Source organism: Trichomycterus rosablanca, chromosome 25 (assembly GCF_030014385.1).
Source record: "Trichomycterus rosablanca isolate fTriRos1 chromosome 25, fTriRos1.hap1, whole genome shotgun sequence".
Taxonomy (NCBI): Eukaryota; Metazoa; Chordata; class Actinopteri; order Siluriformes; family Trichomycteridae; genus Trichomycterus; species Trichomycterus rosablanca.
The window spans coordinates 10,320,203-10,332,522 of NC_086012.1; the positions used below are offsets into that span (position 1 = coordinate 10,320,203).

General features: G+C 44.9%; 1 protein-coding gene across 3 annotated transcripts in view; it reads left to right on the forward strand.

Moving 5' to 3' along the window:
- pard3ab (par-3 family cell polarity regulator alpha, b) overlaps positions 1-12,320 on the forward strand; it is a 152,245-nt gene that overhangs the window by 44,833 nt on the left and 95,092 nt on the right. For all 3 annotated transcript variants that reach the window (XM_062988060.1, XM_062988061.1, XM_062988062.1), the window contains exons 8-12: positions 1,757-1,882; positions 4,536-4,912; positions 8,467-8,606; positions 9,912-10,040; positions 11,978-12,013. In XM_062988060.1, the coding sequence (XP_062844130.1) occupies positions 1,757-1,882; positions 4,536-4,912; positions 8,467-8,606; positions 9,912-10,040; positions 11,978-12,013 (808 nt within the window). The remainder of the gene's footprint in view (positions 1-1,756; positions 1,883-4,535; positions 4,913-8,466; positions 8,607-9,911; positions 10,041-11,977; positions 12,014-12,320) is intronic.

The window sequence follows — 12,320 nt, forward strand, 5'->3', positions numbered from 1 at the left end:
AGTCTTGCTGTGTGTATTGGTGCATTGTCATCCTGATACACGGCACCGCCATTGGATGCACATGGTCCTCCAAGAATGGTTCGGTAGTCCTTGGCAGTGACGCGCCCATCTAGCACAAGTATTGGGCCAAGGGAATGCCATGATATGGCAGCCCAAACCATCACTGATCCACCCCCATGCTTCACTCTGGGCATGCAACAGTCTGGGTGGTACGCTTCTTTGGGGCTTCTCCACACCGTAACTCTCCCGGATGTGGGGAAAACAGTAAAGGTGGACTCATCAGAGAACAATACATGTTTCACATTGTCCACAGCCCAAGATTTGCGCTCCTTGCACCATTGAAACCGACGTTTGGCATTGGCACGAGTGACCAAAGGTTTGGCTATAGCAGCCCGGCCGTGTATATTGACCCTGTGGAGCTCCCGACGGACAGTTCTGGTGGAAACAGGAGAGTTGAGGTGCACATTTAATTCTGCCGTGATTTGGGCAGCCGTGGTTTTATGTTTTTTGGATACAATCCGGGTTAGCACCCGAACATCCCTTTCAGACAGCTTCCTCTTGCGTCCACAGTTAATCCTGTTGGATGTGGTTTGTCCTTCTTGGTGGTATGCTGACATTACCCTGGATACCGTGGCTCTTGATACATTACAAAGACTTGCTGTCTTGGTCACAGATGCGCCAGCAAGACGTGCACCAACAATTTGTCCTCTTTTGAACTCTGGTATGTCACCCATAATGTTGTGTGCATTGCAATATTTTGAGCAAAACTGTGCTCTTACCCTGCTAATTGAACCTTCACACTCTGCTCTTACTGGTGCAATGTGCAATTAATGAAGATTGGCCACCAGACTGGTCCAATTTAGACATGAAACCTCCCACACTAAAATGACAGGTGTTTCAGTTATTTTGTCCAACCCCTGTATATATACATACACACTTACCATATAGAACCACTTTGTAGTTCTACAATTACTAATTGTAGTCCATCTGTTTCTCTGCATGCTTTTTTTACCCTGCTTTCACCCTGTTCTTCAATGGTCAGGACCCCCACAGGACCACCACAGAGCAGGTATTATTTAGGTGGTGGATCATTCTCAGCACTGCAGTGACACTGACACGGTGGTGGTGTGTCCACTCTATTAGACACTCCTACCTAGTTGGTCCACCTTGTAGATGTAAAGTCAGAAACAATCGCTCATCTATTGCTGCTGTTTGAGTTGGTCAGTGGGGACAGTGTGGTGTGTAAAAACTTTAGAAGCGCTGCTCTGTCTGATCCACTCATACTAGCACAACACACACTAACACACCACCACCATGTCAGTGTCACTGCAGGGTTGAGAATGATCTACCACCTAAATAATACCTGCTCTGTGGTGGTCCTGGGAGAGTCCTGATCATTGAAGAACAGGGTAAAAGCGGGCTAAAAAGGTATGTAGAGAAACAGATGGACTACAGTCAGTAATCGTAGATCTTCAGAGTGCTTCTATATGGTAAAGTGAAGCTGATGAAATGAACAGTGAGTGTAGAAGCAAGGGGGTGGTTTTATTGGTGAATAATGTTAGATGTTAGACTGGTCTTGTTAAAAGCAAGCATTTTTTTTAAACAATATAAAAGATTAAAGGCTGGCATACAGCAATTGGTATGCCAGCCAATTCTTATCACTATTATTATTTGAAAGTGGAAAAAAGTGAATAAAGTACGTATGTAGTGCAGTTGTAGCATGATGGGAATGTTTGCTTTGCTGTCTTGTGTGCAGGATGTTGGGTCTGTTGGTCAAGCGGTTGGAGAGTGGAGGGAAGGCCCAGCAGCAGGATTTGTTTCAGGAGAACGACTGCATTATTCGTATTAACAATCGGGACCTGTGCAACGTCCGATTCGAACAGTAAGGATGTTACATCTTCAGCAACCTCATTTGGGATTTGATCCCAAACTGTCTGATGGAATGAATGCTTGGATGGAAAACATATGGACACATACAGCAACTGATTATAAATTAATTAGTGCATAATGATGATAATATTATTACAATATAATGTAGCATTATCTTATTATAAATCATGACTGCAAGTGACTTTTCTGTGCCCATATAAATTGCCCAATGTAAACCCTGGGTAGCTCTGTACGGATGTGTTCCAATCATTTAGTCAGAGAAACAGAACACTTGGAAGCAGAGATGGGGACTCGAGTCTATTTCAGACTCAACTCTGATTCGTTTCAAATGACTCGACTCATGACTCGCAAAAAATGACTCGTAAACAACAAAAGTCTCTTTTTAATTATAAGCACATTTACAATTTATGGACTCGGACTAGTCTAAAGACTCGTGACTTGACTCGGACTCTAGTCTAAAGACTCGTGACTTGACTCAGACTCTAGCCTAAAGACTCGTGACTTGACTCGGACTCTAGCCTAAAGACTCGTGACTCGACTCGGACTCTATTTATAATTATAAGCACATTTACAAAATAATGGACTCGGACTCTAGCCTAAAGACTTGTGACTTGACTCAGACTAGTCTAAAGACTCGTGACTTGACTCAGACTCTAGTCTAAAGACTCGTGACTTAACTCGGACTCTAGCCTAAAGACTCGTGACTCGACTCGGACTCTAGCCTAAAGACTCGTGACTCGACTCGGACTCTAGCCTAAAGACTCGTGACTCGACTCGGACTCTAGTCTAAAGACTCGTGACTTGACTCAGACTCTAGCCTAAAGACTCGTGACTTGACTCGGACTCTAGCCTAAAGACTCGTGACTCGACTCGGACTCTATTTATAATTATAAGCACATTTACAAAATAATGGACTCGGACTCTAGCCTAAAGACTCGTGACTCGACTCGGACTCTAGCCTAAAGACTCGTGACTCGACTCGGACTCTAGTCTAAAGACTTGTAACTTGACTTGGACTAGTCTAAAGACTCGTGACTCGACTCGGACTCTAGCCTAAAGACTCGTGACTCGACTCGGACTCTAGCCTAAAGACTCGTGACTCGACTCGGACTCTAGCCAAAAGACTCGTGACTCGACTCGGACTCTAGCCTAAAGACTCGTGACTCGACTCGGGCTCTAGCCTAAAGACTCGTGACTTGACTCTGGCTCTAGTCTAGTGACTCGACTCGGACTCTAGCCTAAAGACTCGTGACTCGACTCGGGCTCTAGCCTAAAGACTCGTGACTTGACTCTGACTCTAGTCTAAAGACTCGTGACTCGACTCGGACTCTAGCCTAAAGACTCGTGACTCGACTCGGACTCTATTTATAATTATAAGCACATTTACAAAATAATGGACTCGGACTCTAGCCTAAAGACTTGTGACTTGACTCGGACTAGTCTAAAGACTCGTGACTTGACTCAGACTCTAGTCTAAAGACTCGTGACTTAACTCGGACTCTAGCCTAAAGACTCGTGACTCGACTCGGACTCTAGCCTAAAGACTCGTGACTCGACTCGGACTCTAGCCTAAAGACTCGTGACTCGACTCGGACTCTAGCCTAAAGACTCGTGACTCGACTCGGACTCTAGCCTAAAGGCTCGTGACTCGACTCGGACTCTAGTCTAAAGACTTGTGACTTGACTCGGACTAGTCTAAAGACTCGTGACTCGACTCGGACTCTAGCCTAAAGACTCGTGACTCGACTCGGACTCTAGCCTAAAGACTCGTGACTCGACTCGGACTCTAGCCAAAAGACTCGTGACTCGACTCGGACTCTAGCCTAAAGACTCGTGATTCGACTCAGGCTCTAGCCTAAAGACTCGTGACTTGACTCTGGCTCTAGTCTAGTGACTCGACTCGGACTCTAGCCTAAAGACTCGTGACTCGACTCGGGCTCTAGCCTAAAGACTCGTGACTTGACTCTGACTCTAGTCTAAAGACTCGTGACTCGACTCGGACTCTAGCCTAAAGACTCGTGACTTGACTCGTATTTTGTGACAACATCTCTGCTTGGAAGTGTGGAAGTGTGTGTAAACCTGTGGCATGTGACCCTCAATGCCAATAGTATAAGGAGTGTTTACAGCAGTGGGTCTCAACCAGGGGACCGTGGCCACTGGTCTCGTTGCATTTGATTTAAAAGAGTGAAAAATAGTCAAGTGATTGGACGGGTAAATCAGTAGGCTTGTGATGTCATAAAATTACTTATAGTCTATTCTGGGTCTTTGAAATTGGATGAATATTTGATTTGCCCACCTCGAAAGTGGGAAGGTCAACGGACAGTGACTACAAATGATTCTGATTCAGTTGTTAATTCAGATCCTGCTTCACCAGCGTCAATGGGTTCATTAAATTTCCCATGAGCACCCAAGACAACACCCTTTGTCATTCTTACCGAAAGTTGGAGACCCACTGTTTTACAGGGTTCATGTACTTATTCACCATGGCTTATTTTGCTATAAATCCAAAGAAGCCAGTAAGAGACGCTGATTCGGTCAACGAGCTCCAGAGCTGTGTCTCAAACCACACCCTACATACCACACAGTCTCCCTAAAAAGTACTTATCAGATATCTGACACTCTTCTGTGTTTTTGTGCCCCGTCAGAGCCCAGAACATGTTCCGTCAGGCCATGCGATCTCCGCTCATCCACTTCCACGTGGTACCGTCATCCCTCAGACCGGAATACGAGCGGATCTCTCACGCCGAGCAAAACCCCACCCTCAGCCCCGCTCTCACTCCTACCGGCATGGGCCGCTACAGTCCCGTCTCCCTTTCTAGCACCTCGGACATGGATCCGTCACCTCAGCGGACGCCCCAGCGCAGGCCTCACCCACGAAACGAGCTGGTACAGAACCCTGTTAACTTGATCAACAAACCACCGTCGGGGCACGCCTCTTCTCCGCAGAGGGCGGTGAGCTCCGGCCCGGCTCCGGGATTCAGCAAAAGGGTGGAGCGAAGACTCGGAATCCAGCTGAAAAAAGGTATGACTAGACACTACACATCTGGCTAGTGGAGAGTGTACTAAGCGATCAATAGGCTACAGTCACTGATTGTTTACATTTACCACATTTTGCAGACTCTTTTATTCAAAGTGACCAAACAATGCAAGCAATTGAGAGTTAAGGGCCTTGCTAGGGGCCCAGCAATGGCAATTTGGAGGCGGTGGGGCTTGCATTACAATTCCTCTGTACCGATACTACCCTCCACTGCTGACCGAGGAGCACCGCAACCGATACACCCCCTCCAACACGTGTGCAGTACCGACTGCATCTGTTCACCTGCACGAGGCGAGTTCATATGTGGATCGGCTTTGTGTATGGAGAGCCACACCCTGATCAGCATCATTCCTGGATTCTGCGCAGGTGCCACCAATCAGCCAGCAGAGGTCGTAATTGCACCCTGTGAAGAACAGCCAATCATTGTTCATGTAGCCGCCCAGCCCAGCCGGATGGCAGAGCTGAGATTCGATACGATGTATTCGAAATCCCAGCTCTGGTGTGCTAGCGTATTTTACTTCTCACCACCCAGAATGCCTGGAAGGGGTGTGTGTGTTTTACTTCTTCATCACATCGGTTCATATAGAGAGTTTGATGACCTTAGTCAATGCACTGAACTAATGGTCAGAAGGTAGCTGGATCAAGCCCCACCTCTGCCGAGTTGCCCCTGTTGGACTCCTGAGCAAGGCTCTTAACCCTTGTAAGGGTAACCCTTGTGAATCGGATTCGGATCCGGTGACTGGGAAGGCCATTGAACTGTACTGGAAGTATTGACGCGTATTTTGAGGCATTTTTTACACTCAAATTATGGAGTGTAATTAAATTCAATTATATGTAATTTGTTTTAAATATTCAAGCCAATTTTGTCTAAATTGTCTTGCAATTAAACCCTATATTTTATTTTTCTATCTAAAAGGTTGCATCCTCCAGGTGAACAACTACGTGTTCCTTCTCTTGATCTTTCTAAATGTCGGAAAAGGTTACGTATTGTTGATTGTTGAAAAATGGCAGTCCAGTAATCTACTGGGGCTTTTTTTTTATTCCACCTTGCTTTGAGTTGCCAAAACAGGTGCGATGAAGTTAAATGTCAGCTAGCCTGCAGGGGGAGAGATAAGAGGTTACGACCTCCATCGCTTTTTTCTTCCACTGGTTTTTGTGTATACAGATCAGCCATAACATTAAAACCACCTCCTTGTTTTTACACTCACTGTCCGTTTTATCAGCTCCACTTACCATATAGGAGCACTTTGTAGTTCTACAGTTACTGACTGTAGTCTATCTGTTTCTTTGCACGCTTTGTTACCCCCCTTTCATGCTGTTCTTCAGTGGTCAGGACCACTACAGAGAAGGTATTATTTAGGTGGTGGATCATTCTCAGCACTGCACTGACAATGACATGGTGGTGGTGGTGTGTTAGTGTGTGTTGTACTGGTATGAGTGGATAAATACCGTGTCCACTCACTGTCCACTCTATTAAACACTCCTACCTAGTTGGTCCACCTTGTAGATGTAAAGTCAGAGACGATCGCTCATCTATTGCTGCTGTTTTGGTTGAGTTGGTCATCTTCCAGACCATCATCAGTGGTCACAGGACGCTGCCCATGGGGCGCTGTTGGCTGGATGTTTTTGGTTGGTAGACTATTCTCAGTCCAGCAGTGACAGTGAGGTGTTTAAAGACTCCATCAGCACTGCTGTGTCTGATCCACTCATACCAGCACAACACACACTAACACACCACCAGCATCATCATGTCAGTGTCACTGCAGTGCTGAGAATGACCCACCACCCAAATAATACCTGCTCTGTGGTGGTCCTGTGGGGGTCCTGACCATTGAAGAACAGCATGAAAGGGTGCTAACAAAGCATGCAGAGACACAGATGGACTACAGTCAGTAATTGTAGAACTACAAAGGTGGTTTTAATGTTATATTAATGGCATAAATAAGTCTGTGGTCCACATTAGAGCGGAGGTGGCTAATAATGCACTAGGCGATCACAGATCCCAAAGGCGACTTTGAGGCGACTAAACTTAGATAATTACAGCAAGGTAGAATTCACTGCTCGCGCTCGTTTTTGCTCATTTGTGAGCTACAGTGAAGAACATGAAGTGTACGAAGCATATACATGTGCTTTACCCATGTCAAGGGTAACTGACTGAGAGGAATCGGCATAAGGCCTGTCGCCTACGACCAGCAAGCATGGCAAGGACACTAAGCAGCAGTGTGCGATACTGCGGGGTGTCTCGCCAGGCAGTGGTGTGTAGGTGTTTCATCTAACAGGCAGATCCTCCATATGCTCGTCTGATCTCCGCAGTGTATTGTAGTGTAGGATTGAAGCTGAGTCACATATGTCGTATATGCGGACTGAAACACACACAGGTGACCTTTACTTTGTACGTCTCGTGTGTGTGTGTTTTAATTCCCCATGTATTCGAGTGCCTCCTACCTCAAATGTCTCTTAGCAAACCAAAGTGACCTTTGAGAAACCAACAGAGGTGAATTTAGTGGTTTTATTTACTGCTGGGTAACATATCAGCTTTGCTTGCCTTGTTGCCACCCCGACTCTGATTGGACAAGCGTAAAACATAATAATTATGATGATAACGATGGTTAACAACATCCAGGTTTGTTAGTATCTGTACAGCTAAGACTTGCTAAATTCAATCAAAGTGATAGTTCGCAAACGCATTACCAGGCTTGAGCAGTGTGTTAAGACGTCATCAAAGTGCGAATATGAGATGAATCTGCATTTGTGTGAAAGAACCGCTCTAAAAGCATCCACGTGTATCTGTGTTTAGCTGTATTGTCCTCGCTGTTTCACTTTTAAACTTGTTTTATAGCTCGAAGTGCTGAGAAATTGTGAAAATCAGCTTTTTCGAGAGTCTAAACCACAGATGTGTGACGAGTCTTCAGGCTAGAGTCCGAGTCGAGTGACGAGTCTTCAGGCTAGAGTCCGAGTCGAGTGACGAGTCTTCAGGCTAGAGTCCGAGTCGAGTGACGAGTCTTCAGGCTAGAGTCCGAGTCGAGTGACGAGTCTTTAGGCTAGAGTCCGAGTCGAGTGACGAGTCTTCAGGCTAGAGTCCGAGTCAAGCCACGAGTCTTTAGGCTAGAGTCCGAGTCAAGCGATGAGTCTTTAGGCTAGAGTCCGAGTCAAGCGATGAGTCTTTAGGCTAGAGTCCGAGTCAAGTGACAAGTCTTTAGGCTAAAGTACGAGTCAAGTGACGAGTCTTTAGGCTAGAGTCCGAGTCGAGTCACGAGTCTTTAGGCTAGAGTCCGAGTCGAGTCACGAGTCTTCAGGCTAGAGTCCGAGTCGAGTCACGAGTCTTCAGGCTAGAGGCCGAGTCGAGTCACGAGTCTTTAGGCTAGAGTCCGAGTCAAGTGACGAGTCAATATAATATACACAAAACATATATTGTGTAGCGTAGAAATAAACAAAGGGTTACGCTGAATCAGTGCCCAAATATGTCAAGTATCCTAAATGGCGATGCCTTGGTTGAACATTTCTGATGCTCAATATATGAACTGTGTGTGTGTTTGTAGGTCCAGAAGGTCTTGGCTTCAGCATCACATCACGTGACGTTCCCCTGGGTGGTTCGGCCCCCATCTACGTGAAGAACATCCTGCCGACTGGAGCGGCCATCAAAGACGGACGACTGAAGGCCGGAGACAGACTGGTGGAGGTTCTGTACCTCGACTTTATACTTTATGATTCTGTTTTTATGGATTGTGGGCCTGAGTGCTCTGAGTTGATGAACCTGAGAGGGATGAACCTGAGATATTTCATGTCTTGTCTGGTCAACTTCATTTCATTTATTAATAAACATCCATTCCTGCATTTCAGGCCTGCAACACATTCCAAAAAAAGTTGGCACGGTAAAGCATTTACCACTAACTAATGTTGCTATTCCTTTTCACCACACTTAAAAGACGTTTTGGCACCGAGGATACCAAGTGATTTAGTGTTCCAGGTTTTATTCTGTCCCGTTCTTCCTGCAAACACGTCTTAAGATGTGCAACAGTACGGGGTCGACAACATTCTCTATTGGGGACAGGTCAGGACTGCAGGCAGGCCAGTCCAGTACCCGTACCCTCTTCTTCCGCAGCCGTGCCTTTGTAATGTGTGCAGCATGTGGTTTTGCATTGTCTTGTTGAGAAATGCACGGACGTCCCTGGAAAAGACGACGTCTTGAAGGCAGCACATGTTGCTCTAAGATCTCAATGTACTTTTCTGCATTAATGCTGCGTCACAGAAGTGTAAATGACCTTTACCAAGGGCACTGACACACCCACATACCATGACAGACCCTGGCTTTTGGACTTGTTGCTGATAACAGTCTGGATGGTCCTTTTGTCTTTCAAAAGAGACCTGGAATGCTGATTCATCTGACCACAATACACGTTTCCACTGTGTGATGGTCCAGCCTAGATGCCTCCCAGCCCAGAGAAGTCGACGCGGCTTTTGAACATGTTTAACATAAGGCTTTTTTTTTTTGCACAGTTAAATTTTAAGTGCTTTGCTCATCAAAGACTCAGCCTTTCCTGGATGCTGCTTTTGTACCAGTCCATGATTACAATCACCTGTTGACATCATTTGACAGCATTTTCTATACTGTCCCAACTTTTTCTGATTTGGGGTTACAAAATACTTATCGAACCCTGTTTCCATGACCTCAACTGTTACAAACATTTTATACCTGAACTGCATTTAACTGCAGATAAACCTACTATGGGATTGCTGCCCATTTGTTATTCAGATCATGAAATTATGAAATCTAAAGTGTCCATCAGTTTTTTCCCCCTTCAAAAATGACTGTCCTAAAGGACCCTTTGCTTTGAAGTGCTCACTTTTCCCTTACTTTCGATTTGAACAGCGCTGATTGCACTTCAAAGTGCCCTCTGTAGAAATGAACACTTGATGAGGAGGCAGATGAGGAATTTTACCCCACATTATATGTATGAGTAATGCTTCTGTGTCATCGGTGCAGGTGAACGGAGTAGACCTGAGTGGGTGTGGTCAGGAGGAGGTGGTGTCTCTGTTGAGGAACACGCCCATGGGCGGAGCTGTAAACCTGATAGTCCTTAGACGGGAAGAGACCTTTCTGCCTAGAGAATTGGTAAATATAACTGGGTGTTCGTATATGTATGTGTGTGTGTATATATATACACCGATCAGCCATAACATAAAACCACCTTCTTGTTTCTGTCTATTTTATTAGCTCCACTTACCATATAGGAGCACTTTGTAGTTCTACAATTACTGACTGTAGTCCATCTGTTTTTCTGCATGCTTTGTTAGCCCCCTTTCATGCTGTTCTTCAATGGTCAGGACCCCCACAGGACCACCACAGAGCAGGTATTATTTAGGTGGTGGATCATTCTCAGCACTGCAGTGACACTGACATGGTGGTGGTCAATGTTCCCTCTAAGCTGCGCGCGTGCGCAATTGCTCACTTCTGACGGTCTCCGCGCACAAAAAAATGCAACCGCGCACAAAAAAAATAAAAATAACGCGTTCCCACGCCTTAATAACGTGTCAGATTAGTTTTCTTTGTGTATCTTTTTTAGTTTGTTTGGCATTCTTTGTTTCGTTTTAGGCGCATATCTTAATAAGCGATTCAGATCACGTTTTCTTAAGTTCACTCTGTAGTGTAGTGGTTAGAGTGTCGGTCCCTCGAGCTCAGTAAGCTCATATGAGGGGTTCGAAACTGTACGTTTTATTTTTTTCATTATCAAATTGCGGTTACCGCTAATGTCATTTTGTCCTTTCTGTTTTCCTTTTTTCAACACACCCACAGTTCCTTTATATATGTTTATATAAATATATACGAATTTCTTCTGTTGTTTATTTATATTAACGAATTGTCAGTTGAAACCTTTTAACAGTTCAGAGTCACAAACAATATAAGCACCTTATAGAGTACGGGGTAGAGCATTGCTCTTTAACACCAGCGATCCCGGTTCGAAGTTCACTTACTGCAATTTTTTTCCTATCTGCTTTTGGGTCTCACCAGACTGTTACTAAACATCTGCACAGCAGGAGCTTCACACACTGGAAGTCAGTGCCTTATAATAAAAATATTCATTGTGTTTTCAAAATTGGAGTTTATAGTTGGCTTGGTTTGGTGTGCAGTTCATGTTTTGCCATATTTAAAATTAAATATTTATTTACTTCCAATAGCGTTAACATACTACCCAGGTCATAAACAAGATTTTTTTAATTTTTTATTGTAAGTGGGCTAAAGCACTTCATGAAAAGTATTCTAACAGAAATGCAAATGCTGAAATTTGATTCTTTTATTAAACCATGTAACTTGGATAGATGCGATGCTGGCGTGACCACAGTGCACACGTCTGATGTTGCTCACAGTGGTCCAAGGGACCGCTCAGGGAGTTTGTGTGTTTGCTCAGACACATGAAAAATTAGAGGGAACATTGGTGGTGGTGTGTTAGTGTGTGTTGTGCTGGTATGAGTGGATCAGACACAGCAGCGCTGCTGGAGTTTATAAATACCATGTCCACTCACTGTCCACTCTATTAGACACTCCGACCTAGTTGGTCCACCTTGTAGATGTAAAGTCAGAGCTTTTCACCTTCATCAGTGGTCACTGTTGGCTGGATATATTTTTGGTTGATGGACTATTCTCAGTCCAGCAGTGACAGTGAGGTGTTTAAAAACTCCAGCAGCGCTGCTGTGTCTGATCCACTCATACCAGCACAACACACACTAACACACCACCACCATGTCAGTGTCACTGCAGTGCTGAGAATGACCCACCACCCAAATAATACCTGCTCTGTGGTGGTCCTGTGGGGGTTTGGACCATTGAAGAACAGCATAAAAGGGGGCTAACAAAGCATGCAGAGAAACAGATGGACTACAGTCAGTAATTGTAGAACTATAAAGTGCTCCTATATGGTAAGTGGAGCTGATAAAATGGACAGTGAGTGTAGAAACAAGGAGGTGGTTTTAAAGTTATGGCTGATCGGTGTATATATGTGTGTGGATGAGATTATTCCATCATAATGTTGTATTATTTTTTGCTTTCCACAGAACACAGAGCCCACAGCGCAAAGAGTGAGGGACTCGGTAAGCTACACACACACACACACACACACACACACACACACTTGTCACATTCGTAAAGCTATGTCTGCTCTATTTTGGATTTGAGTCAGTGGGTCTTACCGGGTCATTCTTCTCTTCCACTTGTGTCTAAGGTCGTGTTTATAGTTGTGATTCGGTCCCTTTGGTCCAGACCAACCAAGTAAATAATACACTGTTACATTTTATCCCGCTGCACCACCTAGGAGCCCTTAACTCTCATTTGCTAAGTCCCAATCAATCCAACCCATCCCAACGCTAACAACCCTATAACCAAGCGTATCATATTTGA